The sequence below is a fragment of the Rhineura floridana genome, chromosome 1 (assembly GCF_030035675.1).
Source record: "Rhineura floridana isolate rRhiFlo1 chromosome 1, rRhiFlo1.hap2, whole genome shotgun sequence".
Taxonomy (NCBI): domain Eukaryota; kingdom Metazoa; phylum Chordata; class Lepidosauria; order Squamata; family Rhineuridae; genus Rhineura; species Rhineura floridana.
In genome coordinates this window covers 32,431,003-32,449,062 of record NC_084480.1, presented here as the reverse complement: position 1 = coordinate 32,449,062, position 18,060 = coordinate 32,431,003, and the positions used below count along the sequence as shown (strand labels likewise).

General features: G+C 44.7%; 1 protein-coding gene across 2 annotated transcripts in view; it reads right to left on the bottom strand.

Annotated features, from left to right (window-relative positions):
• PARP8 (poly(ADP-ribose) polymerase family member 8) overlaps positions 1-18,060 on the bottom strand; it is a 244,210-nt gene that overhangs the window by 92,834 nt on the left and 133,316 nt on the right. For both annotated transcript variants that reach the window (XM_061617598.1, XM_061617607.1), the window contains exon 7: positions 9,988-10,065. In XM_061617598.1, the coding sequence (XP_061473582.1) occupies positions 9,988-10,065 (78 nt within the window). The remainder of the gene's footprint in view (positions 1-9,987; positions 10,066-18,060) is intronic.

The window sequence follows — 18,060 nt, the reverse complement described above, 5'->3', positions numbered from 1 at the left end:
CTTTCCTTCTTGGTCTAATTGCAGAAGGACCCCCCCCCCGATAGCAAAATCTGAAGCATCTGCTTCCACGATGAAAGGGCGGGTCGGGTCAGCAAAGTGCAGAATGGGTTCGGAAGCGAACCTTCTCTTCAGCTCCTCAAAGGCCTGGGTGGCATTCTCTGTCCATTGAAACTTCTTCTTTCCCCTTAAACAGTCAGTCAGAGGAGCTGTCAATTTGGAAAACCCTGGAATGAACTTTCTGTAATAATTGGCAAACCACAAAAACCGTTGTACATCCTTTTTGGTGACAGGTTGGCCCCAGTCATAAGAACATAAGAACATAAGAAGAGCCTGCTGGATCAGGCCAGTGGCCCATCTAGTCCAGCATCCTGTTCTCACAGTGGCCAACCAGGTGCCTGGGGGAAGCCCGCAAGCAGGACCCGAGTGCAAGAACACTCTCCCCTCCTGAGGCTTCCGGCAACTGGTTTTCAGAAGCATGCTGCCTCTGACTAGGGTGGCAGAGCACAGCCATCACAGCTAGTAGCCATTGATAGCCCTGTCCTCCATGAATTTGTCTAATCTTCTTTTAAAGCCATCCAAGCTGGTGGCCATTACTGCATCTTGTGGGAGCAAATTCCATAGTTTAACTATGCGCTGAGTAAAGAAGTACTTCCTTTTGTCTGTCCTGAATCTTCCAACATTCAGCTTCTTTGAATGTCCACGAGTTCGAGTATTATGAGAGAGGGAGAAGAACTTTTCTCTATCCACTTTCTCAATGCCATGCATAATTTTATACACTTCTATCATGTCTCCTCTGACCCGCCTTTTCTCTAAACTAAAAAGCCCCAAATGCTGCAACCTTTCCTCGTAAGGGAGTCGCTCCATCCCCTTGATCATTCTGGTTGCCCTCTTCTGAACCTTTTCCAACTCTATAATATTCTTTTTGAGATGAGGCGACCAGAACTGTACACAGTATTCCAAATGGGGCCGCACCATAGATTTATACAACGGCATTATGATATCGGCTGTTTTATTTTCAATACTTTTCCTAATTATTGCTAGCATGGAATTTGCCTTTTTCACAGCTGCCGCACACTGGGTCGACATTTTCATCGTGCTGTCCACTACAACCCCGAGGTCTCTCTCCTGGTCGGTCACCGCCAGTTCAGACCCCATGAGCGTATATGTGAAATTCAGATTTTTTGCTCCAATATGCATAATTTTACACTTGTTTAGATTGAATTGCATTTGCCATTTTTCCGCCCATTCACTCAGTTTGGAGAGGTCTTTTTGGAGCTCTTCGCAATCCCTTTTTGTTTTAACAACCCTGAACAATTTAGTGTCGTCAGCAAACTTGGCCACTTCACTGCTCACTCCTAATTCTAGGTCATTAATGAACAAGTTGAAAAGTACAGGTCCCAATACCGATCCTTGAGGGACTCCACTTTCTACAGCCCTCCATTGGGAGAACTGTCCGTTTATTCCTACTCTCTGCTTTCTGCTTCTTAACCAATTCCTTATCCACAAGAGGACCTCTCCTCTTATTCCATGACTGCTAAGCTTCCTCAGAAGTCTTTGGTGAGGTACCTTGTCAAAAGCTTTTTGAAAGTCTAAGTACACTATGTCCACTGGATCACCTCTATCTATATGCTTGTTGACACTCTCAAAGAATTCTAATAGGTTACTGAGACAGGACTTTCCCTTGCAGAAGCCATGCTGGCTCTGCTTCAGCAAGGCTTGTTCTTCTATGTGCTTGGTTAATCTAGCTTTAATAATACTTTCTACCAGTTTTCCAGGGACAGAAGTTAAGCTAACTGGCCTGTAATTTCCAGGATCCCCTCTGGATCCCTTTTTGAAGATCGGCGTTACATGTGCCACTTTCCAGTCCTCAGGCACGGAGGAGGACCCGAGGGACAAGTTACATATTTTAGTTAGCAGATCAGCAATTTCACATTTGAGTTCTTTGAGAACTCTCGGGTGGATGCCATCCGGGCCCGGTGATTTGTCAGTTTTTATATTGTCCATTAAGCTTAGAACTTCCTCTCTCGTTACCACTATTTGTCTCAGTTCCTCAGAATCCCTTCCTGCAAATGTTAGTTCAGGTTCAGGGATCTGCCCTGTATCTTCCACTGTGAAGACAGATGCAAAGAATTCATTTAGCTTCTCTGCAATCTCCTTATCGTTCTTTAGTACACCTTTGACTCCCTTATCATCCAAGGGTCCACTTGTCTCCCTAGATGGTCTCCTGCTTTGAATGTATTTATAGAATTTTTTGTTGTTGGTTGTTATGTTCTTAGCAATGTGCTCCTCAAATTCTTTTTTAGCATCCCTTATTGTCTTCTTGCATTTCTTTTGCCAGAGTTTGTGTTCTTTTTTATTTTCTTCATTCGGACAAGACTTCCATTTTCTGAAGGAAGACTTTTTGCCTCTAAGAGCTTCCTTGACTTTGCTCATTAACCATGCTGGCATCTTCTTGGCCCTGGCGGTACCTTTTCTGATCTGCGGTATGCACTCCAGTTGAGCTTCTAATATAGTGTTTTTAAACAACTTCCAAGCATTTTCGAGTGATGTGACCCTCTGGACTTTGTTTTTCAGCTTTCTTTTTACCAATCCCCTCATTTTTGTGAAGTTTCCTCTTTTGAAGTCAAATGTGACCGTGTTGGATTTTCTTGGCAATTGGCCAGTTACATGTATGTTTAATTTAATAGCACTGTGGTCACTGCTCCCAATCGGTTCAACAACACTTACATCTCGCACCAGGTCCCGGTCCCCACTGAGATTAAGTCCAGGGTTGCCGTCCCTCTGGTCGGTTCCATGACCAACTGATCTAGGGAAAAGTCATTTAGAATATCTAGAAACTTTGCTTCTTTGTCATGACTAGAACACATATGCAGCCAGTCTATGTCCGGGTAGTTGAAGTCACCCATTACTACCACATTTCCTAGTTTGGATGCTTCCTCAATTTCATATCTCATCTCAAGGTCTCCCTGAGCATTTTGATCAGGGGGACGATAGATCGTTCCAAGTATTAAGTCCCTACTGAGGCACGGTATCACCACCCACAACGATTCTGTGGAGGAGTCTGCCTCTTTTGGGGTTTCGAGCTTGCTGGATTCAATGCCTTCTTTCACGTATAGAGCGACTCCGCCACCAATACGTCCTTCCCTGTCCTTCCGATATAGTTTATATCCAGGGATAACCGTATCCCACTGGTTTTCGCCATTCCACCAGGTCTCGGTTATGCTCACTATATCAATGCTCTTCTCTAAGACCAAGCACTCCAGTTCTCCCATCTTGGTTCGGAGGCTCCTAGCATTAGCGTACAGGCACTTGTAAGCAGTGTCTCTCTTCAAGTGTCTTTGGCACTTGTGGTTAGGCCTGTGGTAATTCTGCTCTTCTGAATTTATATCCTGTGCCCCTGCTCTCACAATGCCTACTTCTAGGCCTACCCCTTTTAAAATTTCATCATTTCTTTGGTTTTTATCCCAGGGGGGAGGTTTATTCCGAACCGGACCTTTCTCAGCTCCTGTCGGGTTTCCCCCCTCAGTCAGTTTAAAAGCTGCTCTGCTACCTTTTTAATTTTAAGTGCCAGCAGTCTGGTTCCATTCTGGTTCAAGTGGAGCCCGTCCCTTTTGTACAGGCCCGGCTTGTCCCAAAATGTTCCCCAGTGCCTAACAAATCCAAACCCTTCCACCCGACACCATCGTCTCATCCACGCATTGAGACTGCGAAGCTGGGCCTGTCTGGCTGGTCCTGCGCGTGGAACTGGTAGCATTTCAGAGAAAGCCACCTTGGAGGTCCTGGCTTTCAGCATCCTACCTAGCAACCTAAATTTTGCTTCCAGGACCTCACGGCTGCATTTCCCCATGTCGTTGGTGCCAACGTGCACCTCGACCACTGACTCCTTCCCAGCACTGTCTACCAAAGTATCTAAACGACGGGCGATATCCGCAACCTTTGCACCAGGCAGGCAAAACACCTTGCGGTCTACACGCCCATCACACACCCCACTGTCTATGTTCCTAATGATCGAATCACCCACTACAAGGATCCCTCCACCCCCTGGAGATATATCCTCGGCACGAGAGGATAGCTGCTCATCCCCCAAGGAATGGGTCCCTTCTAAGGGATCGTTTCCCTCTTCCTCAGCTGGATGCTCTCCTTCCCCGAGACCATCGTTCTCCATGATAGCAGGAGAGCTATCATCGTTGGAGTGGGACACAGCTATAACGTCCCTGAAGGCCTCCTCCACACACCTCTCTGCCTCTCTCAGCTTTTCCAGGTCTGCCACCTTGGCCTCAAGGAAATGAAGTCGTTCCCGGAGAGCCAGGAGCTCATTGCACCGAGAGCACACCCACGACTTCTGCCCAACAGGCAGATAGTCGTACATGCTGCAGGCGGTGCAAAACACTGGAAAGCCCCCACACCCCTGCTGGCTTCTTACCTGCATAGTTTTGTTTAAGGTTTATTACGTCAATGGGTTGGAGACTGCGGTTTAGTTGAGGTCAGGGAACAGACGGGCAGAGTGGGGGGCCCTGGCCTCCTCGCCCTGCTGCCGAACTCGCTCTGCTGCTTAACTCGCCTTGACGCTTTGTCAGCTGGGGCTCCCTCTAGCTCGTGTCCAATATACAGCTTACTTTCCCTGGGTCCATCTCCATGCCTTCCGCTGAGATTCGATATCCAAGGAAGTCTAGAGACTTGAGGTCAAATCCACATTTCTCTAATTTAGCATACAGGTGATTTTCTCTCAGTCTCTGCAACACCGTCTTCACATGCTGGTCGTGGTCTTCCTGGTTCTTTGAGAACACCAGGATATCATCTAAGTAACAGATTACATATGTGTCCAACAAGTCTCTAAACACGTCGTTCATGAATTTTTGAAAAAGTCCTGGACATCCACAAAGCCCGAACGGCATGACCAGGTATTCATACTGTCCGTAAGCAGTCAAGAACCCTGTTTTCCATTCATCTCCCTGCTTCATCCTGATCAGATTATACGCTCCTCTCAAATCCAACTTCGTGAAGATTTTTGCAGAGCGCAGTCGGTCCAACAACTCTGAGATCAGGGGCAGCGGGTGGCTGTTGGGGATGGTGATCTGGTTCAATGCGCGATAGTCGTTACAGGGTCTGAGTTCCCCCCCCTTCTTTTTCACAAACAATAGTGGCGCTCCAGCAGGGGATTGTGAGGGGCGTATGAATCCTCGCCTCAGGTTTTTATCCAGGAATTCCTTCAGGGCCTCCCTCTCAATCTCTGTGAGAGAGTAGATTCTCCCTGATGGAATGCTGGCTCCTGGCACTAGATCAATCGCACAGTCGTAAGGGCGGTGGGGGGGTAAAGTCTCTGCCTCCTTTTCATCAAACACATCTTTGAATTCTTCATACTTTGGCGGCAGGGTCACTTGCTCGATCTCTTGCACTGCCCCCGCTAAGGTGTTCTTGATTCCTTCAGGTTGACAGTTCTCCTGGCAATACTGTGAGGTGAACCACACCACCGCCTCCTTCCAACTTATTGTGGGTTCATGCTTTGCTAGCCAGGGCATTCCCAGAATCACCTCAAAGTTTGAGAGATCTGACATGTATAGCGAAATGAACTCTTCGTGCCCGGGGATTTGAAATTTCACTTCCTCCGTGGCTTGTGTCACCCCTCCTGACTTCAGGGGTCTCCCATCAATCGTCTCCACAGCTAGGGGAGCGTTCTGTTTCCACCGGGAAATTCCATGACGCTTGACTAACTTTACATCAATAAAATTTGTGGAGGCTCCACTGTCAATTAAGGCAGTGGAATTAAACACCATTCCTCTGGAAGTTGTAATCCGAATAGGCAAGACCAACACCCCCTTTGAGGGAGGTTGGATCGTTGGGGGGCCTTTATACAATGCTGCCCCCAGTCCACCGGCCTGCACGTGGACTGGGTGTTCTAGTTTCCCGACGGCTCAGCTTTCCCCCCTTTTAGTCCACAGTCTCTGGCCACGTGGCCCGGCTTTGAACAATAAAAGCATAAACGTTCTCGGCAGCGTCTTTCCTTTTCTTCTTCCGACAGTCTTGGCCTAGCCCCTCCCTGTCCCTCAGCTGCATTACCTGCCATTCCAGCAGAGGGAAGGGTCTTGCTGCGAGATGCCGAGGCTGAGTATCTCGGGACCTCCTGCTTCCTTTCCAGGCGCCTTCCTTCCATCCGGTGATCTATCTGTAGGCATAGCCGGATGAGCCCTGGTAGGTCAGCGGGGGGGGGGAGGTCCTGGCCAACTCATCCAGGATTTCAGCATTTAATCCACTCCGGTACATAAACATCAGGGCGGCGTCATTGTAACCAGTTTCCTGGGACAGAATTATAAAAGCGTTAGTGTACTCGGAAACAGTCCCTTTAGCTTGCTTCAGAGCGCCTAGTTGCCGCGCTACTGTTTCAGCTGTTTGCGGGTCTTGGAACATCTCGGTCATCTCCTGTATAAATCCTCTGTACCTTCTTAAGACAGTATCTTTTCTCACGAGATACGGAGTCACCCATTTTGCAGCTTCTCCCTCCAGGAGGCTAATCACAAAGGCCACTTTAGCCCCATCGTCTGGAAACTCCATGTGCCTGACATCCAGATATAACTCACATTGAGCCACGAAAGTTGCCAACTGATCACTTTGTCCCGCGTATTTTGGGGGCAATCCAATGGGAACCTTTACTGCGGCAGCTGGAGCGGCTGTTTGCATCTGGTCTATCGTGGCCTTCAAGGTTTGATTATCCGTCTTCAGCGCCTTGACTGCTGCTAGCAGGGCTTGGACATCCGTCTGCAATTCAGCTACCTTAGTCCTCAAGAGTTTCACTTCTTCCGTCTCAGAAGTGGGGTTCGTCCCCCCCGCTGCTCCCTTTGACATCTTGTCCCAGTCAAGTGACGAGAGCGTTGAGGGTGATTTAGGTGGCTCTGTCAAGCTGTCAGGCCCAGGATGCGACTCAGGAACCAGACCAGAGGTTGTAGTTAATTCGTGTTTTATTAGAGTAATGTCCAACAAAGACTGCACTTTCTCATGAAGCAATACAGGGATACAGGTCCTGCGACATTGGGAGAAAGTTGACAGAGCAAGGGGCTGCTTCCCGCCTGTTCTTTAAGAAGGGGCTAAACGGGCGCGCAACCTTTCACTCCTCCTTAACTCCCCCTCAGGTACTGCCCGCCTTCCCCCCCTTCTCTCCTGTCTTTTCAACCGTCTGCGTGTGCGTGGTGAGGGGGGAGGCATCACCTCCTCCTCTTCTGAAGTGTCCGATTCCCCTATGGGTGATAAAGAAGGAGCTGAGGGTAAACCATCTCTACGCCTTTCTGCTGTGATCAGCCCTCCCTCTTGCTCTGAGCTGCGGAGAAGGGAGGGCCTGGGAATGTCTGGGGGGGATTCTAAAACTTCAAGGCTCTCAGGCTCCCCGTTGCTAGGCGACCCTATCTCTGGCATGTCCTCTGTTTGGGCTTCGCTCCACAGAGGGTAAGTTCCTCCCTCCTCCCTCTGCCAGCCATTTGAATCCTCTTCTGACAACCCCCCAGGAGCCCAGCTTATCCTCCCGACAGCTGGCAGCCAGTGCATTTTGTTGGGGTAGGTTTTGAGGAAAGATTTCTTCATTTGTAACTGCAACTTTTTTGAAACTGTTGTGTTAAGTCAAAAGGAATAGTATGTGCCATTACCTGTGAAGTGTGTGGGGTGTGTGTGGAGTCCTGAGTGGCAGATAAAGTGGCCTGGAAGGCTGCATTCAGCCCCTGGGCCTGAGGTTCCCTTCCCCTATTCTACAGGCATCTGGTAGGTTATTTTTGGAAGCAGAACACTTTTGTTCTGATCCAACAAGGCAAGTTTTATGTTCTTATGTAAGGGAAATAAGAAAGAGCAAAGGATCAAAGGCAGGATATATCGGTTACAAAGAAAGACCCCAAATATTCCCATTCAGTGTATAGAGGATTTCATAAAGCACAGTCTCTAACAATATTTTGTCAATGATTGTACAGATTCACTGACATTTGGTTCTAAACGTGTCTTACAAAGGACCTAAACCACAAGAAGCAACTTCTGAGCACACGCTCACACACGCAAAAAGACAGGTTGACGCAAGCACTCTCATCAAACCTTTCATTGTTCTCACAAAAGACATTACAGTGGGGGATAGCACTTCCATTCCTCTTTTGGAAGAGGCTGTGCTAAGTATTTTCAATTCCACAGAGAAAGCAAGAAATGAGGCAGAAATATGCAGTCTCTTTAAAAAAAAATAAAAAAAATAATAACAATCAGCAAATCTCAAGGTGAATCAGATTTAAAAGCTCCTAAAATGGACACTGCTATTCTGTATTGGAAAAATAAAAGTTATGTAACTTTTTAACACTTAAAGTGGGATGCATTTTTAGTTGGATAGGCAACAACATAATGCCTGTTTTGTTAGGATTATTTTGCAAAAAATCCTAAACACATTTACTTGATTGTTAAATTCCACTGCAACTAGTGGGGTTTATTTCCAAGTAGCAGTACAATTCTGTGCATGCCTACTCAGCAGTAAGTTGCTGTGAATTCAATGGGGCTTACCCTTAGGTAAGTGCATACAGGATTGTAACTGGGTAAATATGTTAAGGATCAATACATGAAATTCAAATCTACACTCCCATATTTTGATTCATATCAAAGGAACATATTTTGCACAAACTTGCTAAATAACTGTATTTTCTGGAAAAGCGACTTTGTGAATCCTTTCATAGGAATGTGTACTTGATCCATTATAAATAAGATCATGCATATGTCTTAAAAAACAAGCCACAGAAACAATCCAAAAACATGAATATATTTTCTGTAAAATTGACTTTGCTAAACCCTTCATTATGTATGTGCTATATATATATATATGCATGTGTGAGCATGCATATGTATTTAAAAAAGAAAACGCATTAGATGCTGTCCCAGGCTCACATGCTCCTGCTTCCTCCTCCGTCATGACTGCAAGGAGATCAGAAGCTTCTCCTTCCATTTCAGATTAACTGCAGCTTGCCATGTTGTCCAAACCCAAACAAACTGTGGTTAAATATAACGATGTTTAGTGGAAACATGCAAACTTCAAACCATGGTTCATGAAGCTGGCATGTTTCACTAAGCATAGTTAAGATTAACCATGGTTCAGGGTTTGGATGACATGCTAAACTGTGGTTAATCTAAAATGGAAGTGGAAGTTCCCAATCTCTTTCTTGTGGTCACGTAGGAAGAGCAGAGGCGAATGGGGAGTACACAAATTGTTCACAAATGTTGCCATAGGAGCAGTTTCACATAGAAGCTATGTAGGATGCAGTTTCACATAGAAGCTATGTAGGATGCACCATAGATCCACAATCATCATATGACCACTGTCATGTGTAAAATGTACACTGTAAAATGAATGAAATCCAATACTGAGTTAATATTGGTGCCATGACACTAAACTGTGTGCATGAAGAAGTTATGGTACAGTTATGCCTCAATTACTTTAAAGGCAGCCTCCATCAAAAAGTCAGCTGTCTATACTAGGGTTTTTTTTTTGTTTTTACAAGAAACATTTTCCAAATTAGTTTTTCCACAGAGAAGACGAAAAAAGAGCTGCAGACGTGATTACCTACCTGCATACTCTTCAAACAACTTCTGTACAGGAATACTCCGCTATACGGACCTTCACTTTACGGACACACGCGAGTATGGACATATTTACAGTAGCACCATTCCCCTGTTTATGTACGCTCGCTTCGCAAGAACAGACACTTAACGGCATGACACCACTGCCCGATCAGTTTCCAACTACAAACTTTTTCTGAAAATAAGGCCTCCTGTGTTTATTTTAGTTATAAATGTGCTATTTACATCAGTTATGCCCATATATGACGATTGCCGTGCAATATATGCATCAATAAGTGAAAAAAGGTAGTGCTTCACTTTAAGTACATTTTCAGTTTACGTACTTGCTCTGGACCCATTGCATACATTAATGCAGGGTATTCCTGTATTTAACTTTTAACTAGATGGACAGTTATTCTCTCTTACCTGCCCTCCATAGTAAAACTCTTCTGAGTCATTATCCCCTTCTGAATCTTCTTCAACTGCACTACCATGTCTTGACTCCTAGTCAAGAGAGAGAGAAAAAGATGAGATTAAACCTGAATGACACCTTTTTACCTTCCCCTGTTTCAACTACACAGTACACACACTGAAAGCTGCCACAGCAGTGGCTAAGTCTGAGCAATGAATCTGGAAGTCCCGGTTTGAATCTCACCTCTGCCATGAGAAAGCTTTAAGCAAGCCACTCAGCTCTCCAGGACTCAATATCTGGCCCTCGGGACTATCCCCAGACCACACGCTGTCACTAGCCTTGCTTCGCACCCTCACTGAGTGTTTTTTAACCTGGCTAGAATCACTGGAGACTGGTGGCTCTAATGTCAGTCGGGCAGTGAATCTGCTCTGTGTTTTAATTCAAAGGGTCAAAGCCAAAAGGAAGCCCAGAGGCTGATGTGCACAGATGCAAAAGGAGAGTCAGGAGTTGTACGACGCACACAATAGGAATATGGAATGTGAAAAGCATGAACCAGGGACAGTTAGAAATTGTCAAGCAAGAAATCGAATGTATCAACATTACGATACTTGGCGTGAGTGAATTAAAATGGATGGGAATGGACATCTTCAATCAGGCAACTACAAAATATTTTATGCGGGAAATAAGAAATTAATAAGAAACAGGGTTGCGTTAACAGTGAGAAGTGATGTAGCAAAAGCAGTTAGGAGCTGTAACACAAGGTCTGAGTGATTATCAATGAGATTAAACAGGAAACCTATTAATATAACCATCATCCAAGTCTACGCTCCAACAGTAAACACAGAAGAAGAGGAATTGGAGATATTTTACAAAGAAGCACAGGAAGAAATTGATTACACATCAAAACAAGATGTGCTGATAATCATGGGGGACTGTAATGCAAAAGTAGGGAACAGAGAAGAACTAGGAATTGTGGGAAAATGGGGCTTAGGAGACAGAAATGAAGCAAGAGAAAGACTTATTGAATTCTGTGAAGCCAATAATTTGTTTGTCCCAAACACATTGTTTGAGCAACCAAAAAGACGACTGTACACGTGGACATCACCAAATGGTCAATATAGGAATCAAACTGATTATATAATTGGGAGCAGAAGATGGAGAAGTTCCATACTTTCTGCAAAAACAAGACCAGGAGCAGACTGTGGTACATATTGAAAATCATTGTAAAGCTAAAGAAGAACAAAACAATCATAATGCCAAAATACAATTTAAATAACATCCCAGAAGAATATAAAGATCAAATAAGGAACAGGTTTGAGGCTTTAAACTTAGTTGACAGAGAATCAGAAGAACTATGGAGTGAAGTCAGAGACATCATCAGGGAAGAATGCAAAAAGACAATACCTCTAGTTAAAATGAGAAAAAGACCTCAATGGATGTCTGAAGAAACTCTTAAAATGGTTAAAGAGAGAAGGAAAGCAAAAGCAAAAGGAGATAGAAACACGGTCAGAATTCTAAATGCAACAATACAGCAACTAATACGTAGAGACAAAGAAAAATATTACAATAGTTGTATAGAAATAGAAGAGGACAACAAAAAGGATAGAACAAGAGCCCTCTTCCAAAAGATTTGAGAAATGAAAGGGAAATTTAAACCAAGAGTAGGGATGTTGAATAATCAACAGGGGAACACATTGACTGACCGAGATGAAATATAAGGAAGATGGAAGCAATACACAGAAGAACTCTATAAAAGAAATTCAAAGATGACAGATTCATTCATGGAGGAACCATATGATGAAGAACCAGAAATTTTAGAACGTGAGGTAAAACTGCTCTAAAATACTCGGAAGAAACAAATCACCAGGAACAGATGGCATACCAATAGAGTTGCTACAAGCTACTGAGACTGAATCAGTCCAAATTTTGATAAAAAATTGTCAACAAATATGGAAAGCTAAACAATGGCCCACAGACTGGAAGTGTTCAATATACATCCCAATTCCAAAGAAAGGGGATCCCAGGGAATGCAGTAATTATTGAACTATTGCCTTAATATCCCATGCAAGTAAAGTAATGCTCAAGATTCTACAACAAAGGCTCTTACCATATATGGAGCGAGAAGTGCCAGATGTCCAAGTTGGATTTAGAAAGGGAAGAGGCACCAGAGATCATATCGCATACATACACTGGATAATGGAATGGACCAAGGAATTTCAGAAGAAAATCACCCTGTGCTTTATAGATTACAGCAAAGCCTTAGATCATGAAAAACTATGGAATGCTTTAAAAGAAATGGGGGTGCCATAGCATCTGATTGTCCTGATGCGCAAGCTATACTCTGGACAAGAGGCTACTGTAAGAACAGAATATGGAGGAACCGATTGGTTCCCAATTGGAAAGGGTGTGAGACAGGGGTGTATTTTATCACCCTATTTGTTTAATCTATATGCAGAACATATCATATGGAAAGCGGGATTGGACCAAGATGAAGGAGGTGTGAAAATTGGAGGGAGAAATATTAATAATTTAAGATATTCAACCATACTACTAGCAGAAACCAGTAATGATTTGAAACAAATGCTGATGAACGTTAAAGAGGAAAGCACAAAAGCAGAACTACAGCTGAATGTCAAGAAGACTAAAGTAATGACAACAGAAGAGTTATGTAACTTTAAAGTTGACAACGAGGACATTGAACTTGTCAAGGATTATCAATACCTTGGCACAGTCATTAACCAAAATGAAGACAATAGTCAAGAAATCAAAAGGCTAGGACTGGGGAGGGCAGCTAGGAGAGAACCAGAAAAGGTCCTCAAATGCAAAGATGTATCACTGAACACTAAAGTCAGGATCATTCAGACCATGGTATTCCCGATCTCTAGGTATGGATGTGAAAGGTGGACAGTGAAGAAAGCGGGTAAGAGAAACATCAACTCATTTGAAATGTGGTGTTAGAGGAGAGCTTTGTGCATACCATGGACTGCAAAAAAGACAAATAATTGGGTGTTAGAACAAATTAAACCAGAACTATCACTAGATGCTAAAATAATGAAACTGAGGTTATCATACTTTGGACACAAAATGAGAAGACATGATTCACTAGAAAAGACCATAATGCTGGGAAAAACAGAAGGGAGTAGAAAAAGAGGAAGGCCAAACAAGAGATGGATTGATTCCATAAAGGAAGCTGCAGACCTGAAATTACAAGATCTGAATAGGGTGGTTCATGACAGATGCTCTTGGAGGTCACTGATTCATAGGGTCACCATAAGTCGTAATCAAATTGAAGGCACATAACAACAACAACAGAGAATCTACTTGGAATATGCAACATGTCCATTCTGTACATAGAAAGACTGTCATTTATACACTAAAGATCAGAGACACTACATAGCCAACGGAAAGTTATTTTATCAGAACAATTATTTTGTTCTGATAAAAGGGTGTTATTTGCCCTGCCCTTGACATGACAGGACTCCCCATTCCATCCCCCTCCCAAACAACCTTATTCTGTACATGGATATATGAATAGAAGACCTATGTTTATCAGCTTCTGTGCATGCAGGCTTCTATGCAATCTGGAATCCTGATCATATAAGTTTTCAGATTGTGTCAAAGCCTTGCTCCCTATCTGTACAATGGAATTTACCAGATATTAGAAAATCTACCCAAACAGTGAAAGATGCTCATTAACAGGATACACAGTAACTGACTGCAATGTCAGTTAAATTCTAAATATTAGGGAATCTACACAGAAAATATTAGGTGTAAAAGTAAATCTTTGGGCTTCTTTTCCACCTGTAGTGACCATGTCAGCTCCGATTTTATATTTACATTTTTATACACTGTGAATTAGGGCAGGGAACCTGTGCAGTCAGGTCCAAAAACAAATAAATCCCAGGCATCTAAATACTTGATGCTGGCACTTTAGACTTTTAGCATTTTGTCATTCCGTTGTATGGCTGCTGTCTACACATACAGGTCAGACATGAAAAACAGAAAATAGTTTTCCAGCATTTTATGCAATATAGTCTGTCCTAAAGGAACTGTTTACTTAATAGTGTTCTTTGTCCATTTCTTTATTTGGAAGAATTTTCAGCGTTTGGATAATCAGAAGACTGGATAACCAGGCAGATTGCTATTTAAATAAGGTTCATAAATACTGAGCTGCTCAGAGGACACACAAGAGATAACTAGCAATGCCATATCTCTGTAGTTTACGTAATGACTATATTACTGTATATATTAGAATCCTATTGCCCACATTTCACGAGCAAGAGAGAAATCTGCTCAGAATTACATTCTATTTGTCAACAATTTTCACAGCTTGTGATTTAAATCTAACTTTCTTGACAGTTATCTTCAAATTCTTGCTTTACGGTTCATGTAAACAGGGAAACTGTACTGTCAAGCAGTATTAAAAAACAAGATGCTTTTTTGAAAAAGGATCACCAATCCTTTTCATGTTTGTGTGTGTGGGGAATGGTGATTTGTTTTATTTACACTGTAACGAAAGAGGGAACATGCTGCAACCCCTACGGTTTGCATAAACCAGGGAACCTTTTCAAATGCAGCATCACAACAAATGACTGAATCATAAAATGGAAGATTATGCTGTGAACATAAGTAGGCACAACTCTTGCCCTGTTCCCACTGAAAGAAATGAGAGTTGCACAGCAACATTGTATTTGATGTTAAGAGAAATGCCTAAAAATACTCTTTCTGTTGAACTAGGACAAAAATCTCCTTTTCCAGGCTTTCCTATACCTGCTTGGATGCAAAGATTGTCTCTGCCATGCAGACCCTCCTAGAAACAAAAGGAGCTGTTCTGTACCTAAGACCACTGACCAAGGTAAGGGGACAGCTCGCAGAGTCTCTTTATCTGACTGGCTATTTGGTTAATAATGCTCGGTTAGATAACCTCAGTGGCTTCACAGGCTCTTTCTTCCCACAGCCTCACCAGTTTTTGTTTACACAAGTGTTTTGAGCTTTAAAAATAATAATAATAATAATAATAATAATAATAATAATAATTTAATTTATGTGTCGCCTATCTGGCCTATGGCCACTCTAGGCGACGTACATCTCTGTTACAATAAAATACATCATAATAATATAATACAACGATAAAACTATAAAACTATAAACAATGACAGTTCAGAGTAATAGGCAATTTGTCATAAATATTAACCCTCCCCGGAAGTCCCGAAGACCTGTCGGAAAAGCCAGGTCTTCAAGGCCTGGCGGAATACATTCAGGGAAGGGGCATGCCGAAGATCATACGGGAGGGAGTTCCAGAGAGTGGGGGCCGCCACTGAGAATGCCCTCTCTCTCGTCCCCACCAACCTAGCTGTTTTAGTTGGTGGGACTGAGAGAAGGCCCTGTGTGGCTGATCTTGTGGGGCGGCATAATTGGTGGCGTTGGAGGCGCTCCATCAGATAAACTGGGCCGAGACCGTGTAGGGATTTAAAGGTTAATACCAACACCTTGAATTGGGCCCGGAAAACAACTGGAAGCCAGTGCAGATCGAACAGCACTGGAGTGATATGCTCCCGGCGGCAACAGTTTGTAAGTAGTCGAGCCGCCGCATTTTGTATAAGTTGTAATTTCCGGACCGTTTTCAAGGGTAGCCCCACGTAGAGCGCATTACAGTAATCCAAACGAGAGGTGACCAGGGCATGTACCACCAATGGGAGCTGATGAACAGGAAGGTATGGTTGCAGTCTACGTATGAGGTGTAATTGATACCAAGCTGCCCGACTCACTGCCGAGATCTGAGCCTCCATGGACAGCTTGGAATCAAGAACAACCCCAAGGCTGCGGACCTGGTCCTTTAGGGGCAATCTCACCCCATCGAACATCAAGTCAATATCTCCCAACCTTCCCTTGTCTCCCACGAGTAGCACCTCGGTCTTATCAGGATTCAGCTTCAACCTGTTCCTTCCCATCCATCCACTCACGGATTCCAGGCACTTGGACATGGTCTCCACAGCCAACTCTGGTGAAGATTTAAACGAGAGATAGAGCGGAGTGTCATCCGTATATTGGTGACACTGCAGCCCAAATCTCCTAATGATTGTCCCCAGCGGCTTCATATAGATATTAAATAGCATGGGAGAGAGGATAGAGCCCTGTGGCACACCACAATTGAGAGGCCAAGGGTCTGAAACCTCTTCCCCCAATGCTACCTGTTGATGCCTATCGGAGAGGAAGGAACGGAACCACTGCAGTACAGTGCCTCCTATTCCCAACCCCTCCAGGCGATGTAAAAGGATACTGTGGTCAACAGTATCAAAAGCCACTGAGAGATCGAGGAGGACAAGAAAGGTGAATTCTCCCCTATTTAGTGCCCTCCTCATATCATCCACCAGAGCGACCAAGGCTGTTTCAGTAACATGTCCAGTCCTGAAACCCGATTGGTATGGATCCAAATAATCCGTTTCATCCAAGTGTGTCGACAGCTGATTAGCCACCACTCGCTCAATGACCTTGCCCAAGAATGGTAAATTTGAAATTGGGCGAAAGTTGTTCAGAACTTGGGGATCCAAGGAGGGCTTCTTTAAGATGGGCTTTACAATTGCCTCCTTGAGGGCTAATGGCATTACACCCTCCTCTAGGGATGCATTAACCACCGCCTTAATCCCCTCGCCCAATTTCTCTTTGCAGCTCATAAGGAGCCACAACGGGCAAGGATCATTTAGACATGTGGTAGGCTTCACAGTTGAGAGCACCTTGTCCACATCCTCAGAAGGGAGAGGTCGAAACCGATCCCATTCGACCGGCTTGCAACTGGCCAACTCTGGTTCATTTACTGTATCCACGGCGTACGGGATCAAGTTCCGTAAGTGTTCGATTTTATCAGCAAAGTGCTTTGCTAATTTGTCACAGGAGGCTTTTGACTGTTCCAAGGGTTCCTGAGCAACTGGACCGACCAGGCTTCGGACCACTTGGAACAACCTCCTGGGACAGCACTCTGCAGATGCAATGGAGGCAGCAAAGAACCTCTTCTTTTCTGCCTTCACTGCCACTTGATAGGCAGCTACTGCTGCTCTAACCTGTGTCCGGACATCTTTGGAACGTGATTTCCGCCACCGGCATTCTAGTCGTCTCACCTCCTGTCTCAGATTATGCAGCCGTGGTGTATACCATGGTGCTAACTGAGTTCTATTCAGGGGAGAGGACGTTTCGGAGCCACCCGGTCCAATGCTCTGGTGATTCCCTCATTCCACTCTATCACCAGGGCATCGACCGGGCGGCCTTCAGCAGGTTCCAATTCCCCAAGCGCAGTCACGAATCCTTCTGGATCCATCAGGCGCCTGGGGCGGACCATTCTAATAGGTCCTTTACCCCTGCGGAGGGTGTGTGGCATCGAGAAGTCTATGTTCACCAGATAGTGATCTGACCATGACACAGGGGTGGAAGAAACCACCCCCAATTTCAGAGCATTTCCCTCCCCTCCCAGGACAAACATAAGGTCGAGAGCATGACCGGCTACATGGGTGGGCCCAATGTTACTAAGGTGCAGTTCCCAGGAAGCCATGGTTTCCAGGAAATCCCGAGGGGCTCCAGTGAGAGTGGTCTTGGCATGCACGTTGAAGTCACCCAGCACTAATAATTCTGGGGACAACGCCCGTACAGCCGAGACCACCTCCAGCACCTCGGCCAGGGAGTCTGCTGTGTAGAGGGGTGGGTGGTACACAAGCAGGATCCCCAAACTGCCCTTCGGGCCCAACCTCCAGTACATGCAGTCAACAAACTTAGTCCTGTGAAGAGGAGGTCTGGTGAAAACTAAAGACTCCCAATAGATGACTTCCACTCCCCCTCCCCGCCTTCCTACCCTCGGCTGCTGTGCGTAACGGAAACCCGGCGGGCACATGGCCTCAAGAATGGGAGCTGAGGTCTCATCCAGCCAAGTCTCCGTAATACATGCCAGGTCTGCCCGCTCATCCAAAATAATATCATGGATGTGTGATTTTTTTGTACTACAGACCTGGCATTACACAGCAGCAGTCGAAGGTCGGTAGGAATCCTGCATCCCCCAGTTATCATCTGGTTCTGGACAGACCCGGAACATGGGATGGGTA